Source organism: Python bivittatus, unplaced genomic scaffold (assembly GCF_059951505.1).
Source record: "Python bivittatus isolate LINGU-HERP-01145 unplaced genomic scaffold, Pbiv_v1 ctg000020_np1212, whole genome shotgun sequence".
NCBI classification, from domain to species: Eukaryota; Metazoa; Chordata; class Lepidosauria; order Squamata; family Pythonidae; genus Python; species Python bivittatus.
This window is the reverse complement of record NW_028277030.1, coordinates 4,900,816-4,916,018: the sequence shown is the minus strand read 5'-3', so window position 1 is coordinate 4,916,018 and position 15,203 is coordinate 4,900,816. Positions and strand designations below refer to the sequence as shown.

At 36.5% G+C, this 15,203-nt stretch overlaps 1 protein-coding gene across 1 annotated transcript in view; it reads left to right on the top strand.

Moving 5' to 3' along the window:
* CDC5L (cell division cycle 5 like) overlaps window positions 1-9,043 on the top strand; it is a 33,026-nt gene extending 23,983 nt beyond the window's left edge. The window contains exons 15-16 of the mRNA XM_007433834.4: window positions 7,593-7,805; window positions 8,320-9,043. Coding sequence (XP_007433896.1) covers window positions 7,593-7,805; window positions 8,320-8,424 — 318 coding nt within the window. The 3' untranslated portion in view covers window positions 8,425-9,043. The remainder of the gene's footprint in view (window positions 1-7,592; window positions 7,806-8,319) is intronic.
* Window positions 9,044-15,203: the final 6,160 nt, after the last annotated feature.

Here is a 15,203-nt window from a genome sequence, read left to right as displayed (position 1 = left end):
TTAGAGAGAGAGGGCAAAATATAAATGTATTTGTAACTGCTGTTAAGACCGGAAGCTACTTCTTTTTAACTTTTTCTTTTCTTTCCACTTTTCACTTCACTTACTTATTACTTTTCTTTACTTTCCTTACTTTTCCCTTTCAAAATTTGTATTGTTTTTATTCTTTTAAAAATTTCTTCAATAAAAATTATGTATGTATGTATGTATGTATGTATGTAAAGAAAGAGGGAGGGAGGGAGGGAGGGAGGGAGGGAGGGAGGGAGGGAGGGAGGAAGGAAGGAAGGAAGGAAGGAAGGAAGGAAGGAAGGAAGGAAGGAAGGAAGGAAGGAAGGAAGGAAGGAAGGAAACTCCTAGCATCTATTTCCTCCAGCTATCCAGCCATAAGCATTCAAAAGGGTAGGATTAGATAGTATTGCTAGACTTTAAAAAATGTTAGAAACAGTAGCATTTAACTTTGCAAGTATTAAGAGAAACTGTTTTACCTTTGCACTGAACAAATTCCTTTGCATTCCATAACCTTAAAGCCTACACGACTGTTGATTGGAATTCCATATAGTTGGATAGTTGGGGGAGGAGACTGGTAATACCTTAGCGTCTGAATTAGGGTTAAATCATCAATAAAATTAAGTTATGTTTAAACCACAAACCAGAAGCAAGGTTTTTTTGCTAGCCTGTCATGATGTTGGATGTTTCTTTCAAGTTTTAAAGGCAATTGATTGACTATACATAATGGTACTTAAAGGTTTGCATAAATTATCCTAGCTTCTATGCTTATGATCTGGAGAGTTAAGATTTTAAATGTACATTGTTAAGATCATCCAAAACTGTACTCACGTAGTAGTGCTATTGTATGATAGGTTACTATCTGTGTGTTTGTACTTTTTTTTTTAATACAGCTATATTTGCATGAAATTAGTGTTTTTGTGTGGATCTAAAGATTTAGGGAATGTACAAGGGTGACAGATACAACTTGTTTATTTATGAATATTGCATTGGAGGGTATTGTATGTGGAAAGTGTAGCTGAAATTAACACAAATGCCAGGTAAAAAGTGAAAATAGTCTCCATTTATTTCTCAGAGGACTTGTAATATATAGAGTATTCATATATTTACGTTTGTCCAGCAGAGTGCACTATTGCTCTACAGCATATTTCATTATGTGGTCATATCATAGGGAAGGTGAACTGCTTTCTTAAATACTCCAGGACAGTATTTTTCTTATTAAATGAAAATGGTATGGTGTCTTAAATATGAATATTAAATATTCACTCAGATTAGTGACCATATGGATTAAGGCTCCCATTAATTGACATTTACTTGGAAGAAAACTTCACCAAGTTCAATAAGGCGTATTTCTTGATATATAAACACACGCAGATTGCAATGTAAAAACATATTACAAATGAAATATTTTGATTTTTTTAAAGCTGTTCTCTTTATAGTGCCATGTGCATTGTTTGTTAGTCTTGTTTGGGATTTAGAGAGTGATTCTTTAATCTTCCTTTTTGTGGGATGTCAGTGCAGGGCTTCATGCTCTGATATATGAGCAGAATTTGAAGGAACAAGGCAATTTTCTGTGATTATTCTTCCCTCCAAAGGTTGCAAAGGTTGGAGAATGAGAATGAATCCATTCTTTTGGCATATGCTGTTTGGTTAGTACATTTACATGAAATACAAGTAGTCCTCAGTTAATGAGCACAATAGGGACTGGAAAATTGGTTGTTAAGCAGGGTGGTTGTTAAGCGAATCAGACCCAATTTTGCAACCTTTTTGTGGTGGTCGTTAAGTGAATCACAAGGTTGTTAAGAGAATCCAGCTTTCCCCCATTGACTTGGCTTGTCGGAAGTCCCCTGGGAAGGTCCCAAATGGCAATCACATGACCCTGGGACTCTGCAGTCATCGTAAGTGTGAGCTGGTTGCCAAGCTCCTGAATTTTGGTCACATGACCACAGGAATGCTGTGACAGTCATAAGTGCAAGGACCGGGGGTAAGTCACTTTTTTAGCACTGTTGTAAGTTCAAATGGTTACTAAACAAATGGTTGTTAAATGAGGACTACCTGTAGTGGTGAAAATCCCTGATACTGCTGAGGAAGCGCCCCCCCCTTTTTTTTAGAATAGAATTTCTAAACCTCTCTTTCACGAAAAATATTATATTGTACTCTAACTGAAAATCTTCTGTTACATTGAAACTAGGTAACTCCTTTAAAAAAGATATTTTCATTTAAAATTCAGAAATGTTTGCCAAATTCATTCTCCCATCATTTTAAAGCAAAATACATGCCTGCACAAATGGTCATTTCAGAGGCTTGCTTTACATTCTAATTATTTGAAAAAAACAGCTCATGCCATTGGAATTCCAGAATCACTTTGTGTTCTAAATCCATTCCCTGTTCCATTCCATGCATTTTTATTGAATATACCATTTTTATAAATTGATAATAATATTATGACTTTATATATCTAATTAAAGTTACTTAAGGACTCCTCAATGCAGATTTTGCGTAATAAGGTGCAGCAAGTCTTTGTAAGTGCTCTTATAGCTGTTTTTAAAAACAACGTTGCAAGTAGTGTGGCACCATGAGTGCATTTCAATTATATTTCAGAGGGAAAAAAGGTCCTTCTGAATATACAAATCTGGGGTGAGAACCCATGGCTTGCACATAACTCCTGTAGGGCCATGGTGTGGGCAGCACCAAACACCATTATGTCTTCCCCTTTTTTCCCATCAAAAGGATTTGAAGATGATATGTGCTAGGAGAGAAAGAACAAGCATAGAATTGATGAAAGAAAAGGGGGAGATGAGAGGTGGGGGCAAAAAGGCTGGCTGTTGGAGAAGACAGAAAAGAGAATAACAAATGGGGATGTTGTGCAAAAGTATGTGCTGTGAATTTTAATATAATTGAAATCAGTACTGGGTGCCAAAAAAGTTGGAGGGATTTTGGGGGGGGGCATTTTTTGTTTTAATGTATTTGCAGAAGGATAAGGACAGGAAGAAATGTTTCAGAATTTTTGGGGAAAACAGGAAGAAATTTTACAGAATTCTGCTGTGGTAGGGTCAGTTAATACAGTATTGAGAAGTGCAGAATGAGTTTGTGTGTGGTCACTTTTTTCATTCAGGGGTACTGAGTTCCATCGGTTTACTGCAGTTAATCTATAAAATTTTCTACAAGGCAAGCTCTGTGTGTCCTCCAAAACACTCATTCCATTCCTCACGTACAAGACAGCTGTGACTTGTATTTCTTGGTAGGGGAGGTTGGAAGAGGTAAACTATCTACTGCATTGGAGATGCACAAGACAGAAAAGAATCCGTGGAACTTGAATGTCATAGCTGTAAGGAGAAGTAGAAGTGGGAAAAAAGATTTGAAAGCTGCAGAGGGAACAGCAGAAACAAAAGCAGGCAAAATGTAAAAAATACAGAAATAAAGTGTGTGTATTTTTTTTCTGTCTCTGAGATTTATATACCACTTTGGTCTCAATTTTTAAGTGGTACAGATTGGCACAATAACCAATGCAAATCAATAATAATAAAAGTAATTATATTAATATCTATATTTTATTATATTGTATATATTTAAAATAATGTCATGGCTCCTGCCCCTTGGAATATCATTCCCCTGGAGATCAGATTGACCCTGACCCTGATGGCTTTTAGCAATGCCTTAAAACATGGTTTTGTCAATGGGTATGGGGACTCTGGAATATGGTGGGGCCTATGCAATGACTGTATTGAATATTATGTATGGAGATGATTATCAGTTTTGTGTTATGATGATACATGGTTTTCTATTGTTTTTACTTGTATTGGTTTTCTGTTTTTATATTGTTTTTTTAATTGTTTGTGAGCTGCCCAGTCTTGTAGGGAGGTGGGCGGCTAGAGGAATTTAATACATAGATAAATAAATATAAATACTAATTCAATAAAAACAGCCCACATTCATCACCAAAGCAATTAATCTCTGAAGGCCAGGTTTTTATTAGAATTTGAAGAAGGCTTGCATTCCAGGGCTGCAGAACGTAGCAAACAGCTACAAAGTTTTGTTTTTTGACATTGATTCCTGTTGCTTTTTTGCATTGAGCCCAGCCTTTTTTTTTCCTTTTTTTTTTTTAGAACTGTGAAGGTGCTTTACTCGTATAGCCCCTTCACTTGCTATTGAGTTACAAGGTGAGATTTTGCCACGGTCAGCTCTAATGTTAATAAACAGTGGAATGCAATCCATGTAGTAAGTTTCAAAATTGGAGTTCACCCCTAGCCCTCCTGATTGTTGGGTTAAACAGAACGTAAAACACAGAGCAGCCCTTCCTTCCCTCTCCCCCCCCAATCTTTCTCTTTCTCTCTCAGTGCAGACCTTCCACATCTGTTCTAATTTTAGTTAATCTTTCTGGGATGACTGTATTGGACAACACTTCAGTTGCTGATGTGAGAACTTTTTTTTAAAAAGTAGTAAGATAACTAATTAAATTGTTTTCAAATCTTATTCTGAAAGAATATAGCTGTATATAAAAAAGGTTTCAAATCTTAATGAATATAGTTGCATTCCCCAGAGTGATCTTCCTTTGAGCCATGTGCCTAATATAGATTTAAACTTCTAAATAGATATAGTGCAATTTAGTGTCCTGATACAGAAATCCTGACTGGTTAACTGCAAAGCATATAGTGCTAAAGTCTCCTAGTTTAGCTCTAGGGTTCAGATATATTTGCCTAGAGAAAAGAGGAACATGCTCTTCCCACAGACATACCTGCTAAGATGCATAATCATTTACAGACACAAGAAAATACCCATATGATATTTTCTATGATCAGAATCCATACCTAGAGCTGTACCCTCCCATAAACCAGTCTTTCTGTTAAGCTCGTTACTTGCAACACACTTCATTCCCTCCAAAGCTCTGCTCGTTTTTGTATTGGTTGCTGCCTTTCAGCCTGCGCTGTCTTCACCAGAACCCAAGAATATTAACTTACCTTTTTCAGCATGCATTATTGCTAAAGTACATTCATCTTCTTTCATGTACCACCTTTTTATTTCTACTTCATTGTTCTTGTCAAGGTGCTCAGTAGGTCCCGATAGCAGGTATTTCAGTTACCCCTTGTGGCAGTACTAAATAGTTGTGTGCTAACATATTAACTTTGCATTCAGTTTGTATTGACTTTTGAATGTAAATACTGATCCACGTGTATGAATGTATCTTACATTGTGCTTCTCTGCATCCTATACACTCTATTCTGTTTGTCTTACTTTCACAACCCATTAATATGAATATTAAATATGAATGTCAGTATGAATTTTCATCTCTTTTCCAAATTCTTTTTGGATTTTTATTATTGAACTTACTAATTTATATACCACGTTTCCAACAGACTAGTTTACAGTTTACAATAGCTTTTTGAATGCAGCATGCTGGCTTTTACAAATGGATATCAACAGTAATATATTTTTATTGCAGGAATCAATAAAATTAATGTAAATTTATAAACATTTGTTTTGGATATATTTGTAGATTGGACAGTGTTCCCCCATCCCCCTTTGGTGTTTAAATGATTCTTTAAGATTCAGAGAGCAAGCCTGCACTTGCTTGTTCAGTGGGGCTTAACCACTCAACTGGAAGCATAGGATTGGCCCATCAGGAAAATTGTCATGGTTAATGTTTACATAGTTTCTGCTTTCTCTGTTTTCCCTCACCCTGCCCTAACTTTTCCTTTTGTATATTTTGTGGTTGCCAGGACACTGGTTAAATAATGGAAAGATCTCAGGAATAATAGGAAGCAATTGAAAATGGGTTTGGGTATTACTCCTCATTCATTTATTTTGGAAAAAAAAATGATTCCTTTTCTCTGTAGGAATATATTGTCTTTTAAATAAGGGATACCAACATTTTCTCACAAAAAGTAACTGAAATTTGAACCTACTATCTGAGCTTTTATGGACCCAGTTATTTGTTGCAGTTGGCATTAATATGGAGTCAGCGATTTTTAATAAATAATTATTTCAATGGCCAAGGCTGCTCCTTGACTTTTTTATAGGATTCAGAGGTTTCTGTGTTATATTTTTTGGGGGGTTTCTCCATAAGCCTGAAAAATATATGACTTTAAGGAATCAGTTTATTAAAACAACTACATTTTTAATGTGAGTCTGTTTTTAGGTTTGTGTGAAAGCCTGAAAGAAATACTCAGGCACTTAAAGAGCTCCTGCACTTGTGCTTCTGCATATTCCAAAGCAGCTCATTTATGAAACATGAACCATTCTAATAAATAGTCTTTTGACACAATCACAATTTGCTGTCTCCTCTAAACAAAATATTCTGAAGGCCTCTTTCATTTATTTTAAAATTTCGTATGTTCTGAGATAATAGTCATGATACAACATAGAGTCTGTACATTGTACAAAACCATCCTGGATGACTAATTTGAATGTGTGCAGCATTTTAACTATGGTTGGAGACTTCCATGTGTTTAAATGTGTTGTGTGAATGTAGACCAGCCACAATCTCCTGATAAATAGTAACCCATAGATTACTATGGTTTCAATGTTTGCTTAGCACTCAGTAGAAATGGCAGTGGCTCTACAATTAACTTGGAAAGCTTAACCAGATAGCTTTATCATTCTGGTTTATCAAGAATGATCAAGGGTGTTCCTGCTTGTTTCCTTTTTCTAGTAGAAGCAACTAAGTGTTCAGCATTGAGAATAAATCAGAATTCTGATACTGGCTTGTTCAGAGAGGATTGTGGAGGAAAAAACCACTTCCTGTGTTCTTTAAAATATGCTTAGTGTTGCAATAGGAATTGTAAAAGGGATTTCAATTTGTTTGAGAAATGTTTTCTTAGCAAGGTACCTGGCATCTGAATTTGTGTTGTGTGATAAGATAAAGAGTGGGATTTACCAGTTATTTTAAGGGAATGGCCTTTTTTAGATTACAGCCCCATCCTCAAGTACTAAAACTTATTTCAGTCTGTGAAAGCTCATGTTTTTAAAATTCCAGAATTCATCTTGAAGTGATACTCTAGGTCATGAAATGGTTTTCAGAACTTTTATTTGGCACAGGGCAAAGACTGTCCAAAGTTCAATCCAGATGGAATGTGGGCATAGGCTACGTATAGAAAACTGGATCCTATCAGATTCTTCAACTACCATGGTGTCATGTTTGCCTCAAAATTTTCCCAAGAATGGCTGTGAAGAAAGACAAATATACTGTTGATTCCACTAGCATAAATTTATTGTTATCTTCATGGCTTAGCTTTAGATTTACTAACACTACCATCTAGTATCTTCTATATGTTCTCATTTGCCGTGTTTTTTAAGCTTAGACTTTTCTCATCTGCTCTGTTATCTCTTGTTTCAAACTTCCAAAATCCTGCTTTTGCATTGTTGAATAGTGTGGGTGGGTTGATTTACAAAGATAGCTTCCATTTTTAAATATATGAGATTCTCCTATATAATATCTATACATACTATCTTAGGGAAGAAAATAAATGTAAATTATAACATCTCTTCTGTTGCAGCTTAGCAGGTGTGTGTATGTATGTATACGTGTGTGTATTACAGATATATAATCATTAAATAATCATGCCACATTCATAAAATACATTTGTCAACAGATTAACCGAGGTCACATGACTACTGAAGCTAAGAGAGCTGCCAAGATGGAAAAAAAGCTGAAGATCTTGCTTGGTGGTTATCAGTCTCGAGCCATGGGACTCATAAAACAATTAAATGACTTGTGGGACCAAATTGAACAAGCTCATCTTGAACTGTGCACATTTGAAGAATTAAAGAAGCATGAAGATGCGGCTATACCAAGGAGACTAGAGGTAAAATTGTGAAATGTTAGTCTACAGGCTATCTCTAAAAAGAATGACAGTGGTGAAAGAAATGAACTAAGTAATGCAGTGTTTATAAAAGCACTATTTCAAAATTGGCATATCATACAGTCATTCATTCATTCATTCATTCATTCATTCATTCATTTATTTATTTATTAAACTTGTATGCTGCCCATCTCCCCCAACGGGTGACTCTTATGATTAGATTAGATTAGATTAGATTAGATTAGATTAGATTAGATTAGATTAGATTAGATATCCCTTTGCTATACAGCGCATGTCCCTAAATTTTTGAACATTTTATAAACTCTGTTAGAAGTTAGCTCTGTCTGCATAGTCATGCTGAACTCTTTATCTCCAGATTTGTGTTGTCACTTCATGGGGAAAATAAAGACTTGTCTCTGTGGCTTATCAGGAAAGTTTTACTCTAGTCCTTCCCTGTCATACTGCCTGCTGTTCCTTCTAGGCCATTTTAAGCTGATTATTACATTTACTCTTGCAGTGCCTAAAAGAAGACGTTCAACGGCAACAGGAAAGAGAAAAAGAACTGCAGCAGAGATTTGCAGAATTCATGCTGGACAAAGAAACATTTCAGTCAAAATATTAAGCCCCGTATTTTGCTTATACGATGAAACCATTGTTTGTAACGTTTTTCAGATGCAGCTGATAAATTTTGATATGTCTCTCCCTTCAAAATCAAGCACAAGCAAATGTGCTAGCAGATGTATATTATGTTTTAAGTAGATGCTTTGTACCACACAGTTGTGCACCTTTTCCTTTGGAAGGAAGAAGCAGAATTAAAATGCATACACCCTGATCTAACAAGGATAATTTGCATGCTGTAAAAATGCTATACAGGGTAAACATTCCACACCCAGCTTTTAATTCATCACACCACCATTTTGCTAAAGTTACTGTTTCCTTGTCTTTTTAGTATTCCACCGTTGTTAAGATCAAGGGAAAGTATATATTTAAAACAGTCTTGTGTGCCACTGATTACTGTGAATCTGGAATGTAAAGCGGTGTATTAAAGTGTATTTGTGTCTAATGCCTTGAATGGTATCTAAACTTGTTTGCAGGAGAAACTAAGTAACAGCAGTTATTATGAGCATTCATATAATGCTCATATAAGGTTATAATGGAGTTTTTGCATTTCATGTTTTATTTTCTGGATATTCTGTTGATCATAAAATAAAAACTACAGGTTCATAAACTTGATGTGTATGGCATGAGGGTCAACTCTGAGGATACTAAATCTGGTGAAGATTAGCTCAGATAGGCTTATAATAAGGGGCTTGAAGCATACTTTCACAAAGTCTTGGTAGATAAACAGTTTTCTTTGGGAAAAACATAAGATTCTTTTAGGCATTTAAGTCCACATCACAAAATGAAGGCTGTTCCTGCTTTCCTACTTTTTTTTTTTTTTAAAGCCCTGAAATAACCAAGCCAAAATACCCTCCAAATTCCAAAAAAATGCCTTTCCCATGTCAAAAAATGCACTGTTCTGCCATTACACAGGGACATCTCTCTTTCTTGGAAAATTCTGAAGCTGGGATATCTGGGAGCTGCTCTTGTTGCTGGTGATCACTAGCTGTGGGAGCCAGTTGGAGCCCTTGGGGGTCTACTTGCCTGGAGGCAGCTTGTCTGCAGCTAGGGAACTACTTGAGTACCTCCACAGCACTGCGTGAGTGGCCTTCCTCTTGGGATGGACTTCCCATTCTGGCTTTAAGAAGAGCCCCAACCTGGCTTGTAGCCCTTCCTCATGGCCTCTTTCCCTTCATTTCTGCCCTCTCCCATTGCCCAGCTTCCCTCTGTGTTGCCGTCTCCCGCCCTTTTCCAGTTCTTCATGCTCATGACATTCTTTATCTCTTTGCTGATCCTGCCCTATCCAGACTTCCTGCAGTGTTGCTCTCTTGCCCCAGCCCTATCCCCCCATTCCCTGCCATCCCTATGCTCTTCCCAACCGTTTTCTTCCCTCCCTGTCATGTTTTCCATCTTTTCTCCAGCCCCCACCTTTCCATTCCCTCCCTGCCCCCTCCCACTGCCTCCTTGTGTTCCCCTCTCCTCTCTCTTTTTCCCACCTGTTTCCTTAGCCCCCTGGTGCTTGGTTCTTTTGCCTTCCCCTCCCTGCCCCTCTCATCCCAGGGCCTTCAATCCCAGGGCCTTATTTTTTCACCATGCACCCCTTGTCTCCCTAACATTCTTCACTTGCCTGTTCTGAGCAAGGAGCTAGATGTACCTGAAGGGCAGGAGGCATGGAATGCGGAACTAGGTGTGGCTTCAGAGATGGACCCAGTTTTTTGCTGGTTTAAAAGCTCTATTCCTACTATCCTATAAGTCACTAGGACTTAGGTTGAGGATTGCAGCCTAATATTCAATGGAATTTATTCCTAAACCAGCTTTCAGGTTTGCATTGTATTTTTTCCCCAGCTTTATAATTTCTGCCTGTACAGTTTCACTAACAAGTGAATTTGGGATAAAATTCTGAAGTAAGTACAGATACTCCAAATAATGTAATTGGAAGCATCTGTGAAATGACTGGAGAAGCTGCTCCTTTTGAATGACTGCCTGGATACATCTCTTTCCCCAGGCTAAGATTGATCTCAGACTGATGTAAACTGTGGGTGCAGGAACTCTGACTTCAAAATCCATAGTAGTATATATGACTGAACAAAGGCTTTACAACTTTTGTGGCATGGAATGTATCTTGATCTTAGACTCCTATTTCCTGGATTTTTAAAAGCATGATCAGAGTTTGAAATGATCTTACACTCTGAAACCGAAGATTTTTTGATTATTGAATATAGGTAACAAATGTGCCCCTAGGACCATAAGGAATTGCCATCTAGCAAACTGAAAAGCTTTTAATAGTCCACTCTGAAGGCTTAATAATAGCTAGCTCTAAAGGAAAGCCTTCCTGTGAGAGACCCACTGTAAATGAAAGGATGTAGCAGAAAAGTAGAATACTCAATTTTCATTCATTCCAAAGGGGCTTAAGGCAGGAGAACTTCCTGAACGATTGTGCCAAAAAACACTTGAGCTCCTAACTCACATTAAGTTTCAGTAAAGTTACAGACTTAAATGCCAGACATTTCTCTTTTCATTTTTTTTTTTTTTAATTGAGAGTGGCAAAGAAACAGAAATGCAGCCAAGAACAAACGTGAAAATCATAAAGATAGTTTTGGGTCCTGAAGAGGAATTCTGTGAACAGATCATTCCTGTTAGTGGACCAGTGAAGGAACTATTGGAATGAAAATGATTTGATTTGTTTTGTTTTGATTTGAACGTGGAACAAATGTTCAACTACAAGAGGAGGGAATATATTCTGGGGATTGGCCAATTTGGTGCCAAAGTGAACAACCAAATGGACTAGCAATTATGAATGTAGAATTATGAATTTTAAAATCCAACAATTCTGGAGAGCAAAACTGGAGAAAGCTGACAGTCATTAGACCCTTCTCTTGTGCTATGCTGTGTTAAATGCTTGTGATACCCAAGTCTCTTTGCAGTAACGTCAGCTTCCCTCCATCTGAATGAACATGTGTTATGTTCATTAGTCCTTGCATGAATGAGAACAATATCTTAATTTTAAATAAATTGTTTATATGCAAACTGCCTTAACAAAATCAATCATGAGCAGAGCATTACAAAGTTGAATTTTGCTGTTAGTAATTTAGAATGTTCCAAGGGATTACATTTTTTATTGTTAAATCTGCAGATGAATTGAATTAGGCGGCTTATAATCGATGCCAGCAGGCTCTTCAATCGCTCAGGGAACAATAGTTGATAGAAAATCACCTGCATCTGATTTGCCCAGACTTTGAACACAAGATGCTTCCTTTCTTTTTTCTCCCTCAACCTTCATCAAATCTCTGATTTTTAGTCTATAGCTTTACCAGACCTGAGCTCTGGGATCCATAGGTCAAGGATTTCAGTGTATCAGTTTAGACAGGGTTTCCTTCATTTGATCACTGGGATATCTACAGATTAGAACAAAGATTCTTGTATGTTTAAATGAAAGGGTTTTTTTAAAAAAAAGCAGAAATCATTTATTTAAATTCCATCACTATTTCCCCATCACTAGCATTTATAACAACAGAAGTTAAATTTCTATTGATTCAGTTTTTGAAATCCCTGCTAAATATTTGTTTCAAGCAAATGACTCTTGGGAGCACACAGAATATTTCTTCTACGCTACATTTCCTTCTTTAATTCTTCCTCCTTACTTCCATTTGGTTCAAGCATAAAGTGCCTTTGCATTTTCATTATTCTGATAACAGTTAATATAAGGCATAGTCCTATTTCCTAAGTTAACTTGTAAGCAGCAACTGTGGACTCATCCTCAAATCCCACTAACCATAGCACAAATACACCTTGCTAATCATTTTTAAAAGGATTTATCCTCACCATGTCTCATCCACAGCCCACCAGATACAGCTTCCACCCTATTGACTCCAGTCTTGTTGTACAAACAATCTGTGGCATCTCCTGGGTGATGAGTCAATGATGCAGTGCAGAGTTGAGATCTGCCCAGAGTTTAGAGTGCTGCAGGCACTTCTCCTCCCCTCTGGTCCTGGGTACTGATAGTGGTGGGGGACAGTGGTTGTGAGGTAAAGGGGGAAGGAGTCCTGCCACTGTACACTACAATGGTGCCAAGCTATTAGCTGTTCTTGGAACTTTGTAATCAAAGGTTTAGTGCTCTACTAAACCTGTCTTTAAAAGCGCCTGAAACACCTGATAGGCATTCTTGGGGTGCTGTAGTTGGGAAAGATCTAGGTAGCCTTTTTAAAATGTATATAACTTTATTAAAACTTTGAAATGAAAGATAAAAACTAACAAGAACTAATATTTAGAATGAAGAGAGAAGAAAAAAGAAGGAAATCAGAAAAGAACACAGCTAATAGTGCAGAAAAGAAAAGAAAAAATTATAAAGAAATGACTTCTGATTTTCTTTTACAAGAAAAGAAAAAAATAAAAGAAAGTTATAAGTGTAAATTAACCTCGTTCTATGGTTACAGCATTGCAGACATTTTTTCTAATCATTAAAACCATACATCATAATTTCATTTTTTTTTCTGTTTCACGCAAAAAGTCAAAAGGGTTTCCAATCAGCATTAAATTTAGACAATGCTTTATCTCTAATTAAAGCTGTCAATTTGGCCAACTCAGCAAGTTCCATCATCTTCACCAACCATTTCTCCATTGTGGTAAAGTCGAATCTTTCTACCTTTGAGCATATAATAATCTTGCTGCAGTTGTTATATACAAAAACAAAGTACCATGGTTTTTTTCCCAGCTGTTTATCCATAAGTCCCAAAAGAAAAGTCTCTAGTTTCAATTGTATATCAATCTTTAAAATCTTTTGTATTATACGTAATTGAGTCTTTTACACATCCACCAAGCATGATAAAATATCCCTTCTTGTTTATTAAATTTCCAGCATAAACTTGAAGTACTGTTATACATTCTAGAAGTTTTTTCTGGTGACATGTACCAGTGATACATCATTTTATAACATTTTTCCTTAAGACATAATATAAATTTCAGTCCTTTCAACCACATATTCTCCTACTGTTCCATTTGTATATTATAATCAAAGTTGTTAGTGCATTTTATCATACATTCTTTCACTTCTTCTGTTTCAAATTTCAATTAGAGTTTACACATTTTAGCAATAACATGTTCATCATTTGTGCATAATTCTGTTTCAAATTCAGTTTTACAATGTTCAAACCAAAAGTCCTTTTATCTACTTTAAATCTTTCTAATAATTGTACATAAGAAAACCATTGACATGTATATCCTTCTACCGCCAGCTCTTCTCTTGATTTTATTTTACATTCTCCTTGACAAAGTACTAGTATGTCTGAGTAAGTTAACCATTTATGTTTAGTTATCACTTCTCTTCTATAAAATGCTTCCTGTGCTGACAGCCACAAAGGTATTTTTGGGCACAACCTAGGTTTATATCTGTTCTTCCTATATCTCAGCATAGCAAGTCTAACAACAAATTGATACAACAATAAAGTGCAACCCCCTTGGGATCCTCTCTGGCACTGTAAAAGTGCAGAAAGGAGTGTAACAAGGATGTATTTTGGCCGCCTCCATTGTTAATCTATATATTAACACTTTGGTAGACTTTTTACATAACTCAGATTTCCATGCACCCATCCTAGCACAGTGCAAACTCCCAATACTTCTTTAGTAAAGAAAACAATATTGAAACTTCAAGAGGGAGACACTATATTAACAGATAATACGGCAATACAAAAAGTGTTTCATCAGTATTATTCCAATCTGTATAAAGGGCATGATATTCCTTTGGAGAAAATAGATAAATATTTAAAAAAACAAAATTTACCAAAGATTACAGAGAAACAAAGATTATGAATGCACCTATAACAATAGAAGAGGTTTTTAAAGCTATAAAAAAGATTAAATCAGGAAAAGTGCCTGGATCAGATGGATTATCAGGTTTTTATTATAAATGTTTTGAGGATGAACTTTTACAACCTTTGCAAAATATGATGAATTTTATCTTACAGGGAGGAAAGATGCCTGAGACTTGGAAAGACGCAAATATAACATTAATACCTAAAGAAGGAAACAATTCAACTTCAACAAGAAATTATAGACCAATATCACTACTTAATAATGATTATAAATTGTTCACAATAATCCTAATGGATAGATTGAAAATAATTTTACAAGAATTAATTCATGAAGATCAATGTGGTTTTTTTGCCTAAAAGACAAGTAAAAGTTAACTTAATTATTTTTTGAATTAGCTAATGGACAGCCAGTTTGGTCTAGTGGTTAAGGCACCAGGCTAGAAAGCAGGAGATGGTGAGTTCTAGTCTGAGTGCTGGTGTCTTTACAATCCTTTCAATCAGCTGCAATGCAACCCCAGACCTGAGCAAGGCTGGGACAGGGAGTGGGGGGTGAAACTGCAAGGTGAAGTTCCCTCTCACTTCAATTCATAACAGGCACCTTCCTGTCAGCAGCCTCTGTCAGGCTACTTTTTAAATATGGGTGTAGCACTATTTCAAGTGACACTATTCCTGAAAGGTTCCTTTTGAACACACCCGTGCTGCAAGTCAAGCCATCTCACAAAACCCACCCCCAATCCTGCCCCAGCCTACATGAAGGAAAGTGACTGGTGGATGTTTTTGCCCCCATCTAGTGACATTTGATGGGAAGGCAAACAAAGCCAGAGAAATCAACCAGTGTCTTTTCTTAACTTTTCCCACATTAAATCTGAGAGGCAGCGCCACTCCCTGGCTTCCAGCCGCTGAATAGGACTTAGCAAAGAAGGCAGGAAAATTTATATTTACTACTTTTCTGTCAAGTCAAGAACAGGAAAAAAATTGTATGTGTGCCTGATCC